A 22,350-nucleotide genomic window follows, 5' to 3' on the forward strand; every position below is an offset into this window, starting at 1 on the left:
CGCGGGGGCGGGGGGGCCCCGCCTTGCCTGCGGCCCAGCATTCTGATCACAATCATGATCACGGCCGCAGGGTCCCACCCCCAGGGCTGCACACGGGGCCCGGATGGCGGCTCGCGCTGTCCCGCCCTGCCTGCAGTATGCAAATTAGCTGCCATCTTTGTTGGTGGCTAATTTGCATATCATGCTGATTAGCCAATGGGAGGCGTAGTGAAGGTACAGTCAATTACCATCTTTGTCTATTATTAGATAGGATACTCCAGGCTTATAACATTTAGGGCTATACTCTCTCCCTCTAGATCAGTGGTTCTCAACCTTCCTAATGCCGCGACCCTTTAATACAGTTCCTCACGTTGTGGTGACCCCCAATTTCATTGTTACAAATTGAACATAATTGAAGCATAGTGATTAATCACAAAAACAATATGTAATTATATATGTGTTTTCCGATGGTCTTAGGCGACCCCTGTGAAAGGGTCGTTCGACCCCCAAAGGGGTCGCAACCCACAGGTTGAGAACCGCTGCTCTAGATAATGGAAATATTAGGGTGTTTAAATTTGTGAAAATCCTAAGAAGAAGACAAGACACTATCAAAACATAAAGAGAATTGGGGGGAGAGGGACAGAATTTATAGAAATTTTTAAATTGAAGTAAATAACTTATTCGTTAGACACAGCTGAATTGGAAGGTAAACTTGAATAAATTACCCAGAATGCAGCACAGAAAAAAATAAAGGAGATGGAAATATGAAAAAGGTCAAGAGATGTGAAGGATAAAATTAGAAGGTTTAACATAAGTCTGAAAAGAATTCTGGAAGAAGATAAAGAAATTGAGGAGGGACAGTAGTCAAACAGAGAATGGCTGAATTTTTTCCAGAATTGGTGAAAGAAATGAGTCCTCAGATTCAGAAGCCCAGTAATCCTTAGCACTACAAATAAAAATGAATCCACATCTGGACACAAAATTGTAAAGCTACAGAACATGAAAAGCAGAGAATGTTAAAAGCAACTCAAAATAAAGACCAATTATTATTATTTTTAATCCTCACCTGAGGATATTTTTCCATTGATTTTTAGAGAATGGAAGAGAAAGGGAAAGACAGAGAGAAACATCAATGTGAGACAAACACATTGATTCATTGCCTCCTGCACGCATCCCAGGGAGGATCCTGCAGCTGAGGTATGTGCCCTTGACCAGAATTGAACCTGGGACCCTTCAGTCCACAGGCCAACTGTCTACTGAGCCAAACCAGCTAGGGCAAAGACCAATTATTTATGAAGGAAAGACTATGAGACCCACAACAAATTTTTTTTTTAAATATGTTTTTATTGATTTCAGAGAGAGGAAGGGAGAAGGAGAGAGAGATAGAAACATCAATGGTGAGAGAGAATCATTGATTGGCTGTCCTCTGCATGCCCCCTACCAGGAATCGAGCCTGAAACCCGGGCATATCCTCCAACCGGGAATCGAACTGTGACCTCCTGGTTCATAGGTCAATGCTCAACCGCTGAGCCACACTGGCTGGGCCTGCAACTAATTTCTTAACAGCAACATTGGAAGTCAGAAAACATTGGAATAATATTTCAAAGTGATGAGAAAATTATTGACAGCCTCGAATTTTAAACCTAGCTACACTGTCAAAGTAGTGTGAAATAAAGGCCTTTTCAAAGAGACTGAGAGAATTTACCATTAACAGCCCTTGCTAATTGAACTGCTCAAGATGTACTTCAGGAAGAAGAAAATTGAACCTAAGATGGAAGAAATAAGAGCTAAGAAGGGATGGTGAGCTAAATAATTGGTAACCTGGGGTAAATATTTCAAAATAAACATTGACTTATTTAGTATAATGATAACCATATATTGTCTTTAGACTTTAAGTCAAATATGTCTGTTGGCATTTTAAACATAATCACTAAAATAATAGAAATAGATTATATGACTTCATAGAAAGGAAGGTATGATGAAAACAATAAAACTCAGGAAAAATAGGAGAACAGCATAGAAAAAGAAGGGTAAAAAAGCAGTGGTATCACAAAATGATAAACCAAAATTTAACAGTAAAGGCAAGTGGATTCTGAACTTTGATAAAAATAAATCAGATTCAGCTATGTGCTTTTATAGAAACATATAAATTATAAGGACTCAGTTCATAGCTAAAATGATAGAAAAAAATAATCCAAATGAATATTAACCAAGAAAAGGGAGAAGAACTATTTTTTTTAAAAATATATTTTATTGATTTTTTACAGAGAGGAAGGGAGAGAGATAGAGAGTTAGAAACATCGATCAGCTGCCTCCCGCATAACCCCCACTGGGGAAGTGCCCGCAACCCAGGTACATGCCCTTGACCGGAATCGGACCTGGGACCTTTCAGTCCGGAGGCCGACGCTCTATCCACTGAGCCAAACCGGTTTCGGCGAGAAGAACTATTTTTATCAGATAAAACAGAATTTAAGATAAAAAGCTTTATGGAGGATAAATAGGGCCACTGTATGATGTAAAAGGAAAAGTTCAGTCCTGACCGGTTGCTCAGTGGTTAGAGCATAGGCACACGGACTGAACGGTCGCGGGTTCGATTCCCAATAAAAGGCATGTACCTCCATTTCGAGTTCAGTCCCCATCCTTGGTCAGGGTGCGTGTAGGAGACAATCAATTAATGTCCCTCTCTCACACCGATGTTTCTCTCTCTCCCTCCTCCTTCTTCCCTCCCACTCTCTCTAAAAATCAGTGGAGGGAAATTATCCTCTCTCTTTGGGTGAAGATTTTTTTTAAAAAAAAGGAGCCCTAGCAGCTTTGGCTCAGTGGATAGAGTGCCCCCCTTCAGACTGAAGGGCCCCAGGTTCAATTCCCGTCAAAGGCACATACCTTGGTTGCAGGCTCGATCCCCAGGGTGTATGCAGGAGACACCCAGTCAATGTCTCTCTCACATCGATGTTTCTCTCTCTGTCTCTCCCTCTCTCTTCCATTCTCGCTAAAAATCAATGGAAAAATATTCTCAGGTGAGTATTAACAAAAAAAAAATTTTTTTAATAAAAATAAAGAAAGTGTATCAGAAAGATAATTAAACTTTTATTTTCTTAATAACCTATCCTTAAAATATGTGAGGCAAAAATGGACAGAATTACATGGAGATAGCAAATCTTTGGAGAAATTTTAACAAACTTCTGTTAGTAATTGATGTATTGAGCTTATAAAAAAATTAGTAAGGATAAAGTTTGAATAACATAATTAAAATAATTTGATATAATGGGTATACAGTTGGCCTTGAACAACATGGGATTAGGGGCTTCAGTCACCCATGCAAAAATCTGTGTATAACTTTGGGCTCCCCAAAAACTTAACTGCTAGTAGTCTACTATTGATTGGAAGCCTTACTAATAACATAAACAGTCGATTAACACACATTTTGTATGTTATATGTATTATGTGCTGTATTCTTAAGCTAAGTAAACTATAGAAAAGAAAATGTTATTGAGAAAATACATTTGCTGTACTTACACATTTATTGAAAAAAATCCACATGTAAGTGTACCTGCACAGTTCAAAACCATTTTTAAGGGTCAACTATACATAGAAATCAAGGATTCTTAATCTTGTCAAGCATAAATGGAACATTTGTATAAATTGGTCATGTGTTATTCCAAAAGCAAGTTTTAGTAAATTCCAAATATTCTCTAACCTGTAGTGCAATTAGTCAAGTCAGCGGTCCAAAAAACAAACAAACAAAAAAAACTAACTAAAATATTCCATATTTTTAGAAATTAAAAAATACATTCTAAATACACAATGATTTTTTAGAAATTAATCATGATGGACATTAGAACATATTTGGAATAATGAGAATAGCACACATCAGAATTTGTAAGGTATAGCCAATACAGTACTGGGAAGAAAATTAAACCTTCAGATACTTATATTAGAGCAGAACATCAGCTGAAAAGTAACAAGCTAACTATGACTTAATTAAGAAAATGAACAGCAGAGTGATAATTTAGGAGGAAAGAAATAAGTAAAGTATAAATTTTTAAAAAAGAACAGAGCAGCAAAGCTAAAAGATGTTTCTTTGAAAAAAAACAACTAAAATGATGAATCTGATAAGACAAGAAAAAAAAGAGGCACAGGCAATGTAAAGAATGAAAAAAAGTGTACACTTTTAAAAGGATGTATTTTATAGTATGTGAATTATCTCAATTTTTAAAAAGAATGGAAAAAATGGGTATCCCGTGAATAACTTTATGCTAATAAATTATAAAGCATTGGCAAGTTAACAATTTTCTTGAAACTATAATTTCACTGAAACAGACTTAATAAGATATAGAAAACTTGAAAAATGTATAACTACTTAAGAAATTGAAATAATTAAAAATCTGTCTTCCTGTGAACCAATTAGTATAACCCACAGGCCCTATTGATTTTACAGGTGAGTTTTACTAAATATTTAAAGAACAGTTAGACATATTTTTCCAGAGCATAGAAAAGGGGGAAAGATGCTTTCCAACTCATTTTGAAGCTATTTTATTCTTGACCAAAATTAAAGGACAGGAAGAGAAAATAATTATAGGCTGTTATCACTTATGAATATAAATGCTAAATTCTAAAAAGTCTAAGGGCATCAGAAGTTAGAAAGATATGGAGCAAGAGGAATTCTCAAACATCTAGTTGGAGTATGAATCTGTATAACCACTTTTGAGAGCAGTTTACCAACATCTAGTAAAATTGAAGATGCTTATATTTTAAAACCTAGCAATTCTAATTATATAGTGTAAAGATAAGCTCATATGTCCACGAGAATACATGACATTACCAAATTCTCAGAATGAAAAGTTAGGGTGGGTAGGGGGTGGGGATCTAATATTTATTAACAGGAGAATGAATGTATAAAATAGAGCACTATTATGGCAGTCAAGATGGACAAAACTCAAAAAATAAGTGAAAATGGAAACTGAAGAATACATATAGTATGGTGCCACTTACATGAAAACTACATATGTAGAAAATAAAACATGCATGAAACTGTTAATCCCAATTATAAGATAAGAGGGAGGGAATGGAATGAGTTGGGAAGGAGTATATATACATACACACACACACACACACACACACACCACACTAGAGGCCTGGGTGCACGGATTTGTGCACTGGTGGGGTCCCTTAGCCTGGCCTGTTCCCTCTTGCAATCCGGGACCACTCAGGGGATGTAGTAGTGCACAAAGTGGCAGGCAGCTGGGGAGGAGCCCAGGCGAGGTGCTGCACCGCTCCCGCTCATCATGGCCCCACAGCGCTGCTGTGGAGGCAAGAGAGGTTCGCGCCATGCCAGCTTCTGGCATTAGTCAGCTGAGCGGCGCTCCCCACTGTGGGAGCATACTGACCACCAGAGGGTGTTGAGTGTCTGCCCCCTGGTGGTCAGTGCGCATCATAGTGATCAGTCGTCGGTCACTTAGGCTTTTATATAGAGAGAATATACACACATATATGTATGTATGTATATGCATCTGAAGGAGATAGGTCAAAATGCTTAGATATATGCAAGGTAGATGATGGTACAGAAATTTCGCATACTTTTTCATATTCTTGAAATATTTCATTAAAAAACAACAACATTATGCCAATTCCAATACTCTATTCTAGACTTTTTTCTCTCTCTCTAGGATTAATAAGAATGACCAACCCGGCCACTGTTATGATGCCCCAGGGTGGAAACATGTCATCTTCCATGATGGCACCAGGTCCCAATTCAGAGCTGCAGCCCAGGACTCCTCGCCCTGCTTCACAGTCAGGTAATGACCTCCAGTCTTTTAGGATCAAAGAGGCTAGAACTCCCTGCACAGATCATTACAAAATTCAGCTGACTCGGATGCAGTTCCCAATTGCCCAACTTAAATGCCACCTTCTTTACAAAATCTGCCCTAATTTCTTCAAGCTAAAAGTCATCATTTCCTTCTTAGAATTTCTCATTGTTCTCTTATAAGTTTACCCCAACATTCCTTAAAAAAATGCATTTAGTGGCCTACTTAGTCCTGCAAGATACTCCATGACAGAGAACTCTAAACATTGAAGTAAATTTGGTAAATGCATCCTTCTCCCGGAGATACAAAATTAACATTTTGGAGGCACTGAGAGTCTTACAGTGAAGTTGTTAGATTCAATGTTTCCCAAACCTAATTGACTATGTTTTGTTTTATTTTCTTACGACATTAATGAACACAGTTCCCAAAATATGCTTTGAAAATACTACTCCACATTTTATGTTTGTCTCTTATGTCCACTTTTGAATCATAAGCTCTTTAGATAAGATTTATCTTTCTATCATCTTTGTACGTTGCTTTTCATATAGAAGATGCTCACAAACATTTCATTGAATGGTACCAGCAGATTTTACTCTATATTTGCAGAACTGCCAAGACTACTGCTCTATGACCTAGGTTTCAGTAAGTTAATTTTTGCTTTGTTGACCATTTTTAAACAGATGCAATGGATCCACTCCTCTCTGGGCTCCATATACAACAGCAAAGTCATCCCTCAGGATCTTTAGCGCCTCCACACCACCCATTGCAGCCTGTGTCTGTGAACAGACAAATGAACCCAGCTAATTTTCCCCAGCTGCAGCAGCAGCAGCATCAACAGCAGCAGCATCAACAACAGCAGCATCAACAACAACAGTTGCAGGCAAGACCCCCACAGCAACATCAGCAGCAACAGCCACAGGGAATTCGACCCCAGTTTACTGCCCCAACTCAGGTGCCTGTTCCTCCAGGCTGGAACCAGCTGCCTTCTGGAGCCCTTCAGCCTCCTCCAGCCCAGGGTTCTCTGGGCACAATGACTGCAAACCAAGGGTGGAAGAAGGCTCCCTTGCCTGGTCCAATGCAACAGCAACTTCAGGCAAGACCATCTTTAGCCACGGTACAGACACCTTCCCATCCTCCCCCTCCATATCCCTTTGGCAGCCAGCAAGCCTCACAAGCCCATACAAACTTTCCTCAGATGAGCAATCCAGGCCAGTTCACAGCTCCTCAGATGAAGAGCATGCAGGGAGGGCACTCCAGGGTTCCAACCCCCCTGCAGCAGCCCCACCTCACCAACAAGTCTCCTGCCTCCTCACCCTCCTCCTTCCAGCAGGGATCCCCTGCATCTTCCCCAACGGTTAACCAAACTCAGCAGCAGATGGGACCAAGGCCACCTCAGAATAACCCACTTCCCCAGGGATTTCAACAGCCTGTCAGCTCTCCTGGTCGGAATCCTATGGTTCAACAGGGAAACGTGCCACCTAACTTCATGGTGATGCAGCAGCAACCACCAAATCAGGGGCCACAGAGTTTACATCCAGGCCTAGGAGGTGAGGAACACGGAAGCTATTTGTGTTGGTAAATTTACTGAAGATAGATCTTAGTAAAACTTCAATTTTGAGATAATAGAGGAAGTGAAATAAGGATGTAATAATTTGGTTGTGTGAATATAGTGGTGACATTTGATATAAATTAGTTAACTTGATACATTATGCAGTATCTTACTGGTTACATTTAAACTAACCCTCTGGATAAAAATACAGGTAAAATTCAATATAGATATGCTCATTTTGTTTTCAAATTATTTTTGCTTGATCTTGTACTAGTAAATTAAAATGTCCAGAAGAAACATGCATTTTATTAACAACTTATACTGCTCGGCTGTAGAAAAAAATTAAGATTATGCAATACAGCAAAAATAAAAAGATAACTAAGGGTCTTATTGGGGGAAAGGCCCTTCTAGTTTTCAATTTTGATAATCCTAAGTTAGTAAAATAGCATGGTATTTGTAAAATTTGTTTAAAGGGGAGTAAGTTCAGAAATCATTGACTTTTATAGTTTTATAATGTCAATGCCTGCTCCTTAGAGAGGGAATTCCACCAGTTATACCTAAAGGAGATTTATTTATTTATTTTGTAAGGTGCCTCTTGTATGAAGAAAAAGCAATGGAGCTTAATGTGTGAGAGGTAAAACGATTACAGTAAAACTTATCCATCTCCATGTTTATTATTTATTCTTATTAATCATTGATCTAGTGCACATGAATGTGCTTGGAGCTTTTCAGTAAAGTATAGAGAGTATCAGTAATGCTGTCATCTGATAAACATCCCCCCCCCCCCCCCCAAAGACACCCATTGCCTACCCAGAAAAAACCTTGCATCTTCAGTGCAACATAGCAAAGGCATGTTCCCATGGTTTCTGGTGAAGCTAAGTTGCTCATCAGCCTTTCACTCTCTCTTGTGATTAATTGTATGGACATGCAGGCTCTAATATTTGAATCCTAAGAAGTTTTCAGAAAATGCAACAATGTTTCAGCTCCAAACTTCACTGTCTGGGCATCTAGCCCTGCATCAGTGGCAGCTGGGTAGTCCCTCCTGCAAATGTGATTTCTTATTTAATTACAATGGAAGCATGCAAATGGGGACTTGTCACTGCTAAAGAAAAGACAAATGCATATTTGTCTATAAAGCGTTTTTCAGGACATTGAAAATTTGGCCCTTAAAAAAAAAATAAATGGACTAATACAAAAAAATTAAAGTGAGCTTTAGGTCTTGATGCTTTCATAGAGCAGATGATGTGCTCACCTAGGTGATCTGGCCACATCAAGGCCTACGTTATAAACAATGAGTGTGTTCTGAGATTCTCCTTACTATAGATTTTCTGAAATTAAATCTTCCTCTAAAAGGAAGTAATACTTTAGTGAGATTCCATTAGAGCATGGTTTTGGTACCATAGCTGTCAGAATTGCAGCAACCCTTATGAGGGGAAGGCATAATGATAAATTTTACATAGCCTCACTTTGAAGCTCCTATGAATTGCTTCTAATCTTTTGTCTTTTTCAAAGAGACAAGCACAATACTGGGGGGACGTTTTCTACAAAGGATATTGTCATCTATTTCCCTCTGTGGAGAAAAAGACTACCTATCTATACTTAATATCGGGACCTATTTTTTGTTTCATAGTATTTATCATCAATTTGTTTGAATATGAGAGAACTTATTTCATTGGTACCTGTATTAAAGTATGTAAAGTTTTGGAGTCCACTCTATTACAGAGAAAAGTAAAGAGCTCTAAACCTTGCTGTGATGTGGCCTCAGATCACATTTAGGGAGCAGATTGCCATCTTTTCCTTGGCATGTTCTAAGTGTAAATTTTTTAGTATTTCTTTTTCATTTTGACAATGCTCATGTAAGAGATTGTGTTGATTTTTTTAACCATCTTTCCCAACCTTATTATTAAAGATCTTACCAGTGTGACAGAGAGCTAAGCCAGTGGAGACTTCATGCAGCTCATCCTTCCTTATTCATTCCACATCTAAGAAAGAGTGTAAATTTGCTAGGTAACTGCCTTACTCATTGTTTTCTATTAAGGAATGCCTAAACGCCTCCCACCTGGCTTCTCAGCAGGACAGGCCAATCCAAACTTTATGCAAGGTCAGGTGCCTTCCACCACAACAGCCACCCCTGGGAGTTCAGGAGCCCCTCAGCTGCAAGCAAATCAAAATGTCCAGCATGCAGGTTTGTTTTCTATGATTTATTCAGCAAGCATTTAATAGTAAGAGTATTGTGTAGTAGATACCGTGATGAGCAACAAGGATAAACATAAGTCCTGGGCTTTCACCTTAATTTCAAACCCATGAATATGAATTATTCTTTCAAGGCAATAACTCATCTGTTGAAAGTAGATACAATGTCTCAAAAACCTGGAAACATCTAAGGAAAGGAGACAAATAACAGGTTTTGGCAATTTTTTAAAAAAAATTTCTGAAAAGAACCAAATAATAAATATAAGGTGTCCCAAAGAAATGTATAACTTGAAATGATTATAAAGGCAGCATTTATTAAAATACATTTCATTTTCAAAATTGAACTATCAGCTATTAAAGTGTGTATACATTTCTTGGGGACATCCTGTATTTTTTGGCTTTGCAACTACTTAACTCTGCTGTTATGCAAAAGTAGCCAGAAACAATATGTAAATGAATGAGTTTCGCTGTGTTCCAAACACTTTATTTACAAACTGGCAATGGGTCTGATTTGGCCCATGGACCATAGTTTGCCAACTCTTGAGTTAGTAAAAAGGTAAAAGGTGTTTGTGGCAGAGGAAACTATAGGTACAAAGGCATGGAAACACATGGCATTTTGGACAGCTGCAACTTTAAAAATCTCTGTATAGTACATGTTAGCTATGTTTATGCTGAATGTCTATATTCTGATTTACACTGTGGTGTTTGAAGACCGAATTTTAATCAGTACTGGTTTAATGCCAGCAGTGTATTGTATATAAGAAGAAATTTCGGAGGAGAAATAGGTTGTAGCAAAACAGCTAAAAAGTATTTGTAAAATAGTATTGTATAAGTCCAGACTTCATATTTCTAATTGCTTAGGTAGCATATGACTAATCCTCTTACCCTTTCTCATTCAGGCAGTTAGGACTGAGGTAGTGCAAATATTTTCTTAACTCCCATCCCCACTTACAGTTAATTGAGTTATGTGGTTCCAGTTTTAATTGTAAATCATTAAGGAATGAGAAAAGTACTAACTTAACGAAAAATAATTCAAACTACCTCTTGAAGAGTGAGGGTAGGGAAACTGCTTGTCTTTCCCTATCTGCTAGTGCAAAACTGCATTCTTGAGCTATGTGAATTTGCGTTTTCTATAGGAAGTGTTAAAACTGATAAAGTCATTTATAATTCCACCCAAGCACAGGTATATTATTTTTTATATGGTGCCTTCCACATGCTCATATTGTTTTGATTTCCCCATTATCCCATCTAATATATCTCTACTCTTGACTATCATTTTCTGTACTCTTACCCTGCTTTATTTCTACCTTGTTAGCTTTTACTTCTTCCTGTGAAAATACTTGCCTGTTTGTTATTGTCTCTTGTCAACTAGACTTCAAAGTATCTGGGATTTGATCAGTCTTATTTATTGATATTGCCTCAGCACCAAAAGTGCCTTGTACATATTAGGTACTCAGTATATAATTGTTGATTGAATGATGGCTATGGGAAAATCCCAAAGACCCAAAATAAGTAAACACTGCAACAAGCCAGGCAGTGTTCTTTGTCTAAATTAGAAATCGCTGAGAAGAATAGAACGTGTCCCATGTGGTCCACCAGAAACTGCCAAAAGCAAGGTCACTGAAGTTTTAACATCCTTGTTAACTATCCTCTATCTACAGCTTCTGGGTCATCTGTCATTTGACTCCTACCAGGGGCTCAGCTTTCAGATCAGGATTAAATAACTTTTACCACACTGGGGCAGAGGAGACTTGTCCTTAGGAAGTATTAGGTGTTCTTTTCTTTATATCACACATCCATATATCACACATATAGAGTCATTACTAGTTTTTCAAGAAGCACTTTGAGCCCTAGCTGGTTTGGCTCAGTGGATAGAGTGTCAGCCTTGCAGACTGAAGGGTCTCAGGGTCGATTCCAATAAAGGGCACATGCCCAGGTTGCAGGCTCGATCCCCAGTGGGGAGTGTGCAGGAGGCAGCCAATCAATGGTTCTCTTTCATCATTGATGTTTCTCCCTCTCCCTTCTCTGAAATCAATAAAATAAGAAGCACTTTTAAATGTCTTCTCAGTGTTGTTGAGGTTTTCCTAAGAGGATGCATCACATTCTTTGTTTCCTTGACTCATCTAAAACAGTTTTTTTTTTTCACTAACCTACAGTGCTTTTCATTAATTTTCATCATCTTGAGGTAGCTACAAGTCATTTTTTAATCTACTCACTATCAATATTTATTAAATTAATGAAAGGCTAAAATCAGACTGCAGCCCATGACAAATTCACACATGTTCTCTTAAGGCCCAATCCCCACCGCAAACTGAGATGTTACTAGACCCTGCAAGTAAGGGCAGGTATCACAGGCAGGATGCCATGTTCTCCCCAGAGAGCCCTAGGAAATAGTTCTAATTGAATTTGGTTATCACTTTAATTAGTCCCATTCCATGATCTCCCCAACATGCCCTCCAGATCCCACCTTGACATCCTCAGCTGTAGGTGAAGACCCAAGCAGGCCTGGAGGGTGGACCCCAGCCATCATTATAGGAAAAATCCCTTTGGCCAGAAACATTCAGTGGGTTATGGGGTCCAAGTCATTTTTAAGTAATGAGATGTTGCCTTATTCTTCATTTAATCTAAAAGAAAGTAGCTTTGTTGATCTTTGAAATGTTATCTGTAAGTTATCAAATAAGAGTAATGAAATGGATTCTTCTCTATTGTATGGTTATTGAGAATGTAACAATTATCCCACAGTCAAATCTCTATACTTTAGAAAATTCAATGAAAGTATGTCAAGCACAGCACATTTGTTTATGTTGGTCAATGGATATATGGGTGATGAGTGTTTTTCTAATTGAGGTAATTTGAGTATCTTAATACCAGTAAGATAATAGTATTTCTGAAATTGTACTTTTTTTTGTTTGTTTTTTTAAAGGTGGTCAAGGAGCTGGTCCTCCTCAAAACCAGATGCAGGTGTCCCACGGGCCACCAAACATGATGCAGCCCAGCCTCATGGGAATTCATGGCAACATGAACAACCAGCAGACTGGTAGTTCTGGGGTTCCTCAGGTGAACCTGGGCAACATACAAGGCCAGCCCCAGCAGGGCCCACCATCTCAGCTGATGAGCATGCACCAGCAGATCGTGCCCTCCCAGGGCCAGATGGTCCAGCAACAAGGAAGCTTGAACCCTCAGAACCCTATGATCCTTTCAAGGACCCCGCTTATGCCACAGGGCCAGATGATGGTGAACCCTCAGAGCCAAAATCTTGGGCCCTCACCCCAAAGGATGACCCCACCCAAGCAGATGCTTCCCCAGCAGGGCCCACAAATGATGGCGCCACATAACCAGATGATGGGGACTCAGGGGCAAGTTTTGCTCCAGCAGAACCCAATGATAGAGCAGATCATGACCAATCAGATGCAGGGGAATAAGCAACAGTTTAACACTCAGAACCAATCCAATGTCATGCCGGGACCAGCACAGATAATGAGGGGACCAACTCCAAACATGCAAGGAAACATGGTGCAGTTTACGGGACAGATGTCAGGACAGATGCTGCCCCAGCAAGGGCCTGTGAACAACAGTCCTTCTCAGGTTATGGGAATTCAGGGCCAGGTCTTACGACCACCGGGGCCCAGCTCACACATGGCCCAGCAGCATGGTGATCCTGCTACTACAGCAAATAATGACGTCGGCTTGTCTCAAATGATGCCTGATGTTAGCATGCAACAAACCAACATGGTCCCCCCACATGTGCAGGCCATGCAGGGAAACAGTGCCTCGGGAAACCACTTCTCAGGCCATGGGATGCCTTTCAATGCACCTTTCAGTGGAGCACCCAATGGAAATCAGATATCCTGTGGTCAGAATCCAGGCTTCCCGGTCAATAAGGATGTCACACTAACAAGCCCGTTGTTGGTCAACTTATTGCAGAGTGACATCTCTGCGGGCCATTTTGGGGTAAACAATAAACAAAACAATACCAATGCAAATAAACCGAAGAAGAAGAAACCCCCTCGGAAGAAGAAAAATAGTCAGCAAGATCTAAAGTAGGTTGTGATAAGTTTGTGTGTTTTTTAAACAAAATATATTTATTTTAAAGTATTTACATATTCATGTCATGTTCAAGTTGTAATGACTGTTTTTTGCACATAGGTATCAGAATGATACATGAGTTAATTATGCCCCCTACTGACTGAATAAGTATTTTGAAAACAAAATAACATTACAGAGTATAGAGAATGTGGTCCACACAAATCCACCACATAAAAACCACATGTACCTTTTAAATATAAATGGATATCATAAAAAGGACTTTTCAGATCTTAAATATATTTAAGATAGAATTTATTAGAGAAAGGAGGACTTGAGAAGAAAGTATAATTTTGGAATTGACTGCTCGGAATCACATTACACAATTTTAGGAAGCATTATTCACATTATATTATATACCAGCAGTGTTCAACCAGGGAATTTTGCCAAGGACGTTTGGCAATGTGTGGAGATGTTTTTGGTCATTACTACGTGGGGTAGGGACAGAGGAGGAACTCAGTGTTACTGGCATCTAGTGGGTAGAGGCCAGGGATGCAATTAAACATCCTAAAATGCGCAGGCCAGTCCCCACGATAAAGACTTATCTGGTGCAAATGCTAATAGTGTTGAGGTTAAGAAATTTGCTCTACATGAATATTCCTTCTTAAGTTGTATAACAAGCCAACAAAGACAAATGGAGTATTATAACTTGCTTAAACTTTGTTGAATGGGTCAAAGACGTTACATCTCTTATATCAAAGAACACAATTTTAACCCTTTTTATTTGGGCTACAAAATTGTATTTTAGATAGCTTCATATGTCCACCATTTAGCTCTATTCTAGGGATGATACAATCTGTACATAAGCTTTTGATCTGCTAATGATATATTTTTTAAATCTTTATTGTTGAGTATATTACAGATGTCCCCCTTTAGTCCCCAATTGCCCCCCTCCACCCGGTTCCCTCCCCGCCCCAGGCCTTTACCACCCTATTGCCTGTGTCCATAGGAAAGATCTTTAGTTAATCTCTTCCCATCCCTCCTGCCCCCTTCCCTCTGAGATTCATCAGTCTGTTCCATGTTTCCATGCCTCTGATTCTGTTTAATTCACCAGTTTGTTTTGTTCATTAGATCTTATTTATTTTTAGATACAGTTGTTGATACATATTTATTGTTCATATTTTTATCTTTTTTTTCTTCTTCTTCTTCTTCCTCTTCTTAAAAAATACCTTTCAACATTTCATGTAATACTACTTTGGTGGTGGTGAACTCCTTTAGTCTGTGAAGCTCTTTACCTGACCTTCAATTCTAAATGATAGCTTTGCTGGGTAGAATAATCTTGGTTATAGACTCTTGCTCTTCATCACTTTGAATATTTCTTGCCACTCCCTTCTGGTCTACAAAGTTTCTGTTGAGAAATCAGCTGACAGTCGTATGGGAGCTTTCTTGTAGGTAACTAACTGCCTTTCTCTTGCTGCTTTTAAGATTCTCTCTTTGTCTTTAACCCTTGGTATTTTAATTATGATGTGTCTTGTTGTCAGCCTCTTTGGGCTCCTCTTGTTTGGGCTCTCTTTGCTTCCTGGACTTGTAAGTCTTTCTTTCACCAGGTAGAAGTTTTTTGTCATTTCTTCACGTAAGTTTTCAATGTCTTGCTCTCTCTCTTCTCTCTACCCCTGTAATGCACCCCCATAATGCAAATGTTGGTATACTTGAAGTTGTCCCAAAGACTTTATACCATCTTCATACTTTTGGATTCTTTTTTCTTTTTGCTTCCTCATATTCCAAATCATTGATTTGATTCTTGGAATCCTCTACTCTACTGTTGCATCCCTGTAAATTATGCTTAATTTCTAACTGGTCCTTTTTCATGTCTTTGACATTCTCACTAAGATCCTTGAAAGTCTCACTAAGTCCCTTGAAGCTCATGAAAATCCTTGAGTAACCTTATAATTATGGTTTTGAACTCTGTATCCAGTAGTTTGCTTGCTTCCATTTCTTTCATATGTGACATGTTTCTTCGTATCTGCATTTTGGCTGCTTCCCTGTGTTTGTTTCTATGTATTAGGTAGAGCTGCTCTGTCTCCTGGAATTGATAGAGTGGCCTTATGTAGTAGGTGTCCTGTAGGGCCCAGTGGCTCAGCCTCCCCAGTCACCTGAGCTGGGCACTTTAGGTGTGCCCCTGTGTGAGCTGTGTGCACAGTCTTGTAAGTTGAGCCTTGATTGCTGTTGGCATCACTGGGAGGAATTGACCTCCAGGCCAATTAGCTGTGAGGACCAATTGCAACTACAGTGGGAGAGCTTCTGGGTAGGAGACACCCCGATGGAGCAGGACTTGCTTTGGTGCTCACCGAGTGTTTGAGTGTGTCACTTGTGGATTGTAGTGTTGTAATCTGGTATGGTCTGAACCTGTCCAACGGATGCACTTGCTTTAGGGCCTCCAGGGAGGGGCAGTCAGCCACTGCCTGGGGCCACCTGGCAGGAGCTACAAAGCTATCTGAAGATGGCTGTTATTTGTATTAGACTTGGAAGTACCCAGCTGTGAAGCAAGGCAGGCTGGTACTAGTACCAGGTCTTAGACCTTTTTTTTATTTTTTTTTTTATTTCTTTTTTTTTTTAATATATTCCATTGATTTTCCTACAGAGAGGAAGGGAGAGGGACAGAGAGCCAGAAACATTGATGAGAGAGAAACATCGATCAGCTGCCTCCCGCACACCCCCCACTGGGGATGTGCCCGCAACCAAGGCACATGCCCCTGACCGGAATCGAACCCGGGACCCTTGAGTCCGCAGGCCGACGCTCCATCCACTGAGCCAAACCAGCCAGGGCCTTAGACCTTTTATTGACAGCTTTGGAGCATACTGACACCAGCTGCAGCTTGTTTGAGTGATTTTACGAAGTCTGAAGCCTGAGACAGGCCATTCATATGGAAAAGCTGCTGCAAACAACTTGGGTGGGGTTGCAAATTGGATGGAGTGGGGTTTCAGGGAATCACCAGGGCAGAGCAAAGTGTGAGCCAGGCTGATGGAGACTCAGATATGACTGCCATTCAGCCCTGTGACAAGGGGAGGTCCCAGCACAGGAACAATGACCCCTGCAAGCACCCCTGTCTGGGAGAAAGCCACCCCCAAGTTCCTGCCCCGATGCCGGACAATTCAGTTCTTCCCTTATGTGTGTTGGTCCCCCAAAGCTACCCAGTGCTGGAGCTCAGAGGGTCCGGGTCTGAGTAAGTTTGTGCCCCGTCCCTTTAAAAGGAACACCTGGGTCTCCAGCAGCCTCTGTGTCACTCAGCTGCAATCCCCACTGATTTTTACAGCCTGTAGTTGTAGGGACTTCTCTTCCCAGCTCTGGAACCCTGGGCTGGGGGGCTAGTGTGGTGCTGGGGCCCCTTGCTCCTTACAGGTGGCCTCTGTAGAGATAATCTCCCTCCTGATTAAAAAAGCAGCACACATGGGTATCAGACCAGCCTGTTCAGCACCTCTGCCCCTCCTAACAATCTCAATGTGCTTTCTTCTTTATTTCTCTTGTTGTAGGACTTCCATTCAGTCGCTTCCAGGCGGTTCTGAATGATGGTTGTTCTGTATTTTAATTGTAATTTTGATGTGGTTGTGGGAGGCTACTGGCATTTATGTACGCCACCATCTTGGTTCCTCCTGATTGTGATAGGTTTTACCTCAAATCTTACTAATTTATTTCTATGTGGACTTCTTTTGATGGAAAATTTTAAACCTATATAAACTTAGAGTAGTATAATGAAATCCCCCCTCTTCAGTAATTATCAGCTCATAGCCTATCTTGCCTTCATTTGTGCTCTCCCCATTACCCACTTGATTATTTTAAAGCAAATTCATTTTTTTCTTATTTAAAAATTTTTTTTTAATTTTAATTTATGGATGTTATAGACAGACGAAGGGAGAAAGAGAAACATTGATTCCCCGCCCCCCCGCCCCAATTGTCCTGAACTTCTTGGTTGATTCTCGTATGTGCCCTGAGTGGGGATTGAATCTGCAACCTGGTGTATAGGGACAATGCTTTAACCAACTGAACTACCCAGCCAGGCCTAAAGCAAATTCATTTTAAATATTTCAGTATGTACTTCTGAAAGATAAGTTCTTTTGCAAGATCAGTAAGGATACCTAATTTATATTTCATTTACTGAAGCTAAGTGTTCATTTAAGTCATGTTTTTTGTTTTAATAAGACAGTTCCAGAAAAAAATATTGATTAAGCTGAATTTTCTGCCATTGATTACAAAACTGGAATTCAGAGACATTTATTAAGAGGGAATAGTGACAAATGAATGTGAAACGGCCTAATTGAAGTAAATTGCTAGAACTGTAGAAAAGAATAGGAGAGCTTTAGTTAAGTATAAATGTTTAAAATAAAACTATCTCCCAGCTTCCCCATATTTCTTTGGTTATCTATATATATAAAAGGCTAATATGCAAAGTGTCCCCTTGGGAGTTCAACCGGGAGTTCGATCACTCGCTATGACGTGCACTGACCACCAGGGGGTGTCACAGAACATGGCGGGTGATCAGTGGCGGCGGCAGGGTGTGAGGGAGTGAGGGAAGGAGGAGGCGGGGAGGTGGGAGGGAGTTGTGCGGTAGCAGTGCATAGGCAGCAAGGGAAGGAGGAGGTGGGGAATCTGATGGGCCCTGATCACTGGCCAGGCCTCAGGACCCTACCCATGCACGAATTTTGTGCACTGAGCCTCTAGTACTCTAATAAAATATGCTCACTTAATGCTTCTTAAATCCTATAAATCAATAATTGTATATTAACAACCTGTATTTTTCTGAATTCAGACTCAGTTAGCCTTTCAGTTATATAATTTTTTCAGTAGATCTAAGTTAAATTCTTTACTGCTGTCAACCTGTGGGAATAATATTTTTTGTGGTACTATTTATTCCTCCCAGTTCTCTAGGAGTAAAATTGCAAGGTTGTACAGAAGTTATTGGTATGCATTTTTGCTATCTTCATCAGCCCTGAGGGAGATTGCTTATTTGTTGGGACTACAGATAGTTAAAAGGCCTTATACAATGTCATTCCTAGGAAAGAGAGACAGTAGGTTTTATGGGAAGAACACCTGCTCCCAGCTCTTCCACTAGCTCACTGTGGAACTTTGGGCCTGTCTCTTACACCTCTCTGGGCCTTTGTTTTCTCATCCATACCGTAAGGTGGCTGGACTAGATACCTGAAATTTTTTTAGCAGTATAGTTATTTGAAAGTAAATGATACTATAGAATCCTTACCTATAATTTGAAGTGAGCAAGAAGTTATATAAGGAACTAATTGATGCAGGCATATGTCCTATGGCTTTTTATTTATTTATTTTTTAAATATATTTTATTGATTTTTTACAGAGAGGAAGGGAGAAGGTTAGAGAGTTAGAAACATAGATGAGAGAGAAACATCGAACAGCTGCCTCCTGCACACCCCCTACTGGGGATGTGCCCGCAACCAAGGTACATGCCCTTGACTGGAATCGAACCTGGGACCCTTCAGTCCACAGGCCAACGCTCTATCCACTGAGCCAAACCGGTTAGGGCTCCTGTGGCTTTTTTTTTTTTAATAGTATTTATTTATTTTTATTTTATTTTATTGTTTAAAGTATTACAAATAGTAGTACGTATGTCTCCTTCCTATGGCTTTTTAAATGGATTAAAGGTAAAGCTCAAAATACTACACAGAATACAGTGAGATAAAATACTGTCTAAAAGTAGATGACCAAGAGTAGGGCAAAGGGAACCTAAAGGTAGGAAAGAAAGGTGCAATTAGGAGTAAGCTTACAAACAAAATGAGGGATGTGAGCATTGTGGTTCTTTGGGAATGTGGATGTTAGTAAATAACATTTTCTTCATTTCTTTCCCACTAAAAGTTTTAAGCTACACTCGGGTAAAAGTGAAAGCATCCCAAACCCAATAGGGATGTCCGCAAATACTCATTCTGCAGCAAAATTAATTGCTTTGTTCTGGTATTCTCTGTCTCTTCTGAATACCATTTTCATCAGCAGCCTACAACTTCTTGCCAGGTGTTTTAAATGTTGGAACCAGCACCGTGAAAAAGAGACAATCTGGACACTGGTTGAATTTTATATAGCACAGATAGTGTGGTTTTTCAGGGACAGTACCTTATAATGTTGGTAGCCCAAACTAGGATCCGGTCTTAAAACATCTAAAAGATGTGCTAATAGATTTTAAAATTTAATGAAATTACCAGATTATTTTTAAAGATTTTTTTATTGATTTTTAGAGAGAGGGGAAGGGAGAGGGGGAGAGAGAGAGAAACATCGATGTAATGATCTGCTGCCTCCTGCACACCCCCTACCGGGGTTCGTCTACTACCTGGGCATGCGCCCTGACCAGGAATCAAACCAGAAACCTTTCAGTGCGTGGGACGATGCCCAACCAACTGAGCCACTCTGGCCAGGGCCAAGATTATTTTTATGCCAAATATTAAATATTTTATCAGACTAGGGAGATGTAAATAATGGTATGCATGATCATGCAAACAGATTTTAGTTCTTCAGAAATAGGGGAGGAGTTTTGTGTATGAACTATACAATTTACTCAAATGTGCAATTTATTTTTAGTACCCCAGATACTCGCCCAGCTGGTCTAGAGGAGGCCGATCAGCAGCCATTGCCTGGAGAACAAGGAATTAACTTGGACAACTCAGGCCCTAAACTGCCAGAATTCTCAAACCGACCACCAGGTGATAAAATGTTAAAGATTATATGCTTGTCATCATTTATACATTACAAGACTTCTCTTCAGGGAAACAATAGTATATTGTTTTGTCTCCTAACTATGGTAGCAGTTTAATGTGTCTAGTATTTGGAAACTTTGCTTTGATAGTAAGTAAAAATTTCAAATATAATTTCTGAAGGCATATAGATTCTGTTCAGATTAGTGTTTAAGTCTTCATAAGATCAGACTGAAATGTCAAGTGCCTCTTTATTCTTGTCAATATAAAGGTTATAGTTGGCATCAAAATGGAATAAGATTAAATGAAAAGATATTTTCACTTTAATCCTGCTTGCCTGCTTCTTTCCTGTAGCCTTTCCTACTGGAGCTTTCTCAGAGCAGAGAACTACCAGGGTTTAAAATAAGTTTTTAAATAGAAGTTTTATTATGAATCTTTGAACATAAAAGAATACATAAAGAGCTATAAAAAGGACACTGTGTACCTACCACCTAACCTAAAAATAAATAGGACCAATATTGTGGAAGCCCACTGTGTTGTACCCCTCTCTGATTATAAAATAGTATTACCCTCTAAAGGTTGAAAAATTATTTTCAAAAGGAAAATGTTTTCAAAATTCATTCATTCCAACCTAGGAATTATAGAACCAAAGCCAGCTGCCATAGTACGTCTATACCTGAGCAGTGATTGTAACCTTACTCCCCTGTAACACAGTTGAAAACACACAAGCCTGTCACATTTAGGACACTCTCCTCTATGTGTACAAAGGACTATGTTTTTTACTTCCTCACAAGTTATTTCACCTTTCTGGCATGTAAGAGAGTGGTATCATTTTAGGGATAAACTTTAATCCACCCTTAATTTATGTATTTTAAAAGTGAATGAAAAAAATTAACTCTATCATGATATCAATACTTTGTGTTATTTATTACAAATTCTTTGGGCACACTACACTTCCCGTCAGTGAGTTGCAGCAGCACAATTGAGGCTGGGCGGTTACCAGTCTTTGGCATGTCTAGAAGGCATTCGAACAGGAAGGTACCTACTTCCCTCAGTCACACCTGAATTCTTAATATATGAATCCCAGGGGTCCTCACACCTGGGATTATTGCTTCCTGTCTACAGTTTGCAAACTGGGAGCCTGCAGGCTGAATTTGGCCTATAATGTGTTTGAGTTGTCATGCAGTGTCTTAAACCAAACAAAAAGCCTGAATTTAAATGCCTTTAGACAGAGCATTTGCTCAGCGGTTTGACTTTGTCCACAGAACTACTTCTGTCTTATATCAGGCCACTTCTCTTCACAACCAGTCTGACCCCTAACGGCATATGAGTTTGCATCCCTTGATTAATAAATTTGGTTCTTGATTATATTATATGCACTGTGTGTGTCCTGGCTTTTCCTCTCCACCATTCTGTTACGGCAACCCCATCTGTCTTATCATTAGTGTCCTTTGGACTGCTGCCTCCAGCTTCTAGAACTTTATAGCAGCTATGCCCTCTGCTGTTACTTTCAAGAGGCTGCAGTATTGTCTATGCTACGTTCTTTGGTATTTACTATACTGTCTGGTGGCCTGATTTTAAAAATACAAGGCATTTGTGTCATAGCCCTGACATCAAGGGGCTTCTATAGAAATTACAATTTTCTTAACATGGAAACCTGAGTTAAACCTATGGAAATGCCATGTTATTGACTTTATAACTGTAAAGAAGTTACTTGAGCCTAAAACAAAAAAGGATTTTTAAAAAATCTTCACAGCTGGATTCTGCACATTGTACTCATTGGTACCGTGGAAATCTTTGGCCAGAAGATTTTAATTCACTCTTGAGCACAGGGTCTGACCCTGTGGATCAGCAGCATTTGATAGCTATCTGAAAATCTTGAGCCAGCATTTCTTCCAATGCCAGAGCCAACCATTCTTATTCCTGCACCTTCTTAAAACTTTCCAAATGTATTTTTCATGCAACAATGGAATAAATCTAGTTTGTGAAATTGTATCGCAACTATATGCCCACTTTTTCCCACTAACCTACCTTTATTCTTGGTTAATGTTTTCATCCTTTCGATTGATGATGTAAGGTTTGGGGTCTAAATGCCAA

General features: G+C 39.6%; 1 protein-coding gene across 6 annotated transcripts in view; it reads left to right on the plus strand.

The window, feature by feature from the left end:
- NCOA6 (nuclear receptor coactivator 6) overlaps nt 1-22,350 on the plus strand; it is an 89,506-nt gene that overhangs the window by 45,430 nt on the left and 21,726 nt on the right. For 4 of the 6 annotated variants that reach the window (XM_014550653.1, XM_005879784.2, XM_005879780.2 and 1 more), the window contains exons 6-10: nt 5,646-5,774; nt 6,464-7,330; nt 9,371-9,517; nt 12,449-13,565; nt 20,141-20,262. In XM_014550653.1, coding sequence (XP_014406139.1) covers nt 5,646-5,774; nt 6,464-7,330; nt 9,371-9,517; nt 12,449-13,565; nt 20,141-20,262 — 2,382 coding nt within the window. The remainder of the gene's footprint in view (nt 1-5,645; nt 5,775-6,463; nt 7,331-9,370; nt 9,518-12,448; nt 13,566-20,140; nt 20,263-22,350) is intronic. The other 2 variants (XM_005879782.2, XM_005879783.2) reach the window with 2 other exon arrangements.

This window comes from Myotis brandtii, unplaced genomic scaffold, assembly GCF_000412655.1.
Source record: "Myotis brandtii unplaced genomic scaffold, ASM41265v1 scaffold61, whole genome shotgun sequence".
Lineage (NCBI taxonomy): Eukaryota > Metazoa > Chordata > Mammalia > Chiroptera > Vespertilionidae > Myotis > Myotis brandtii.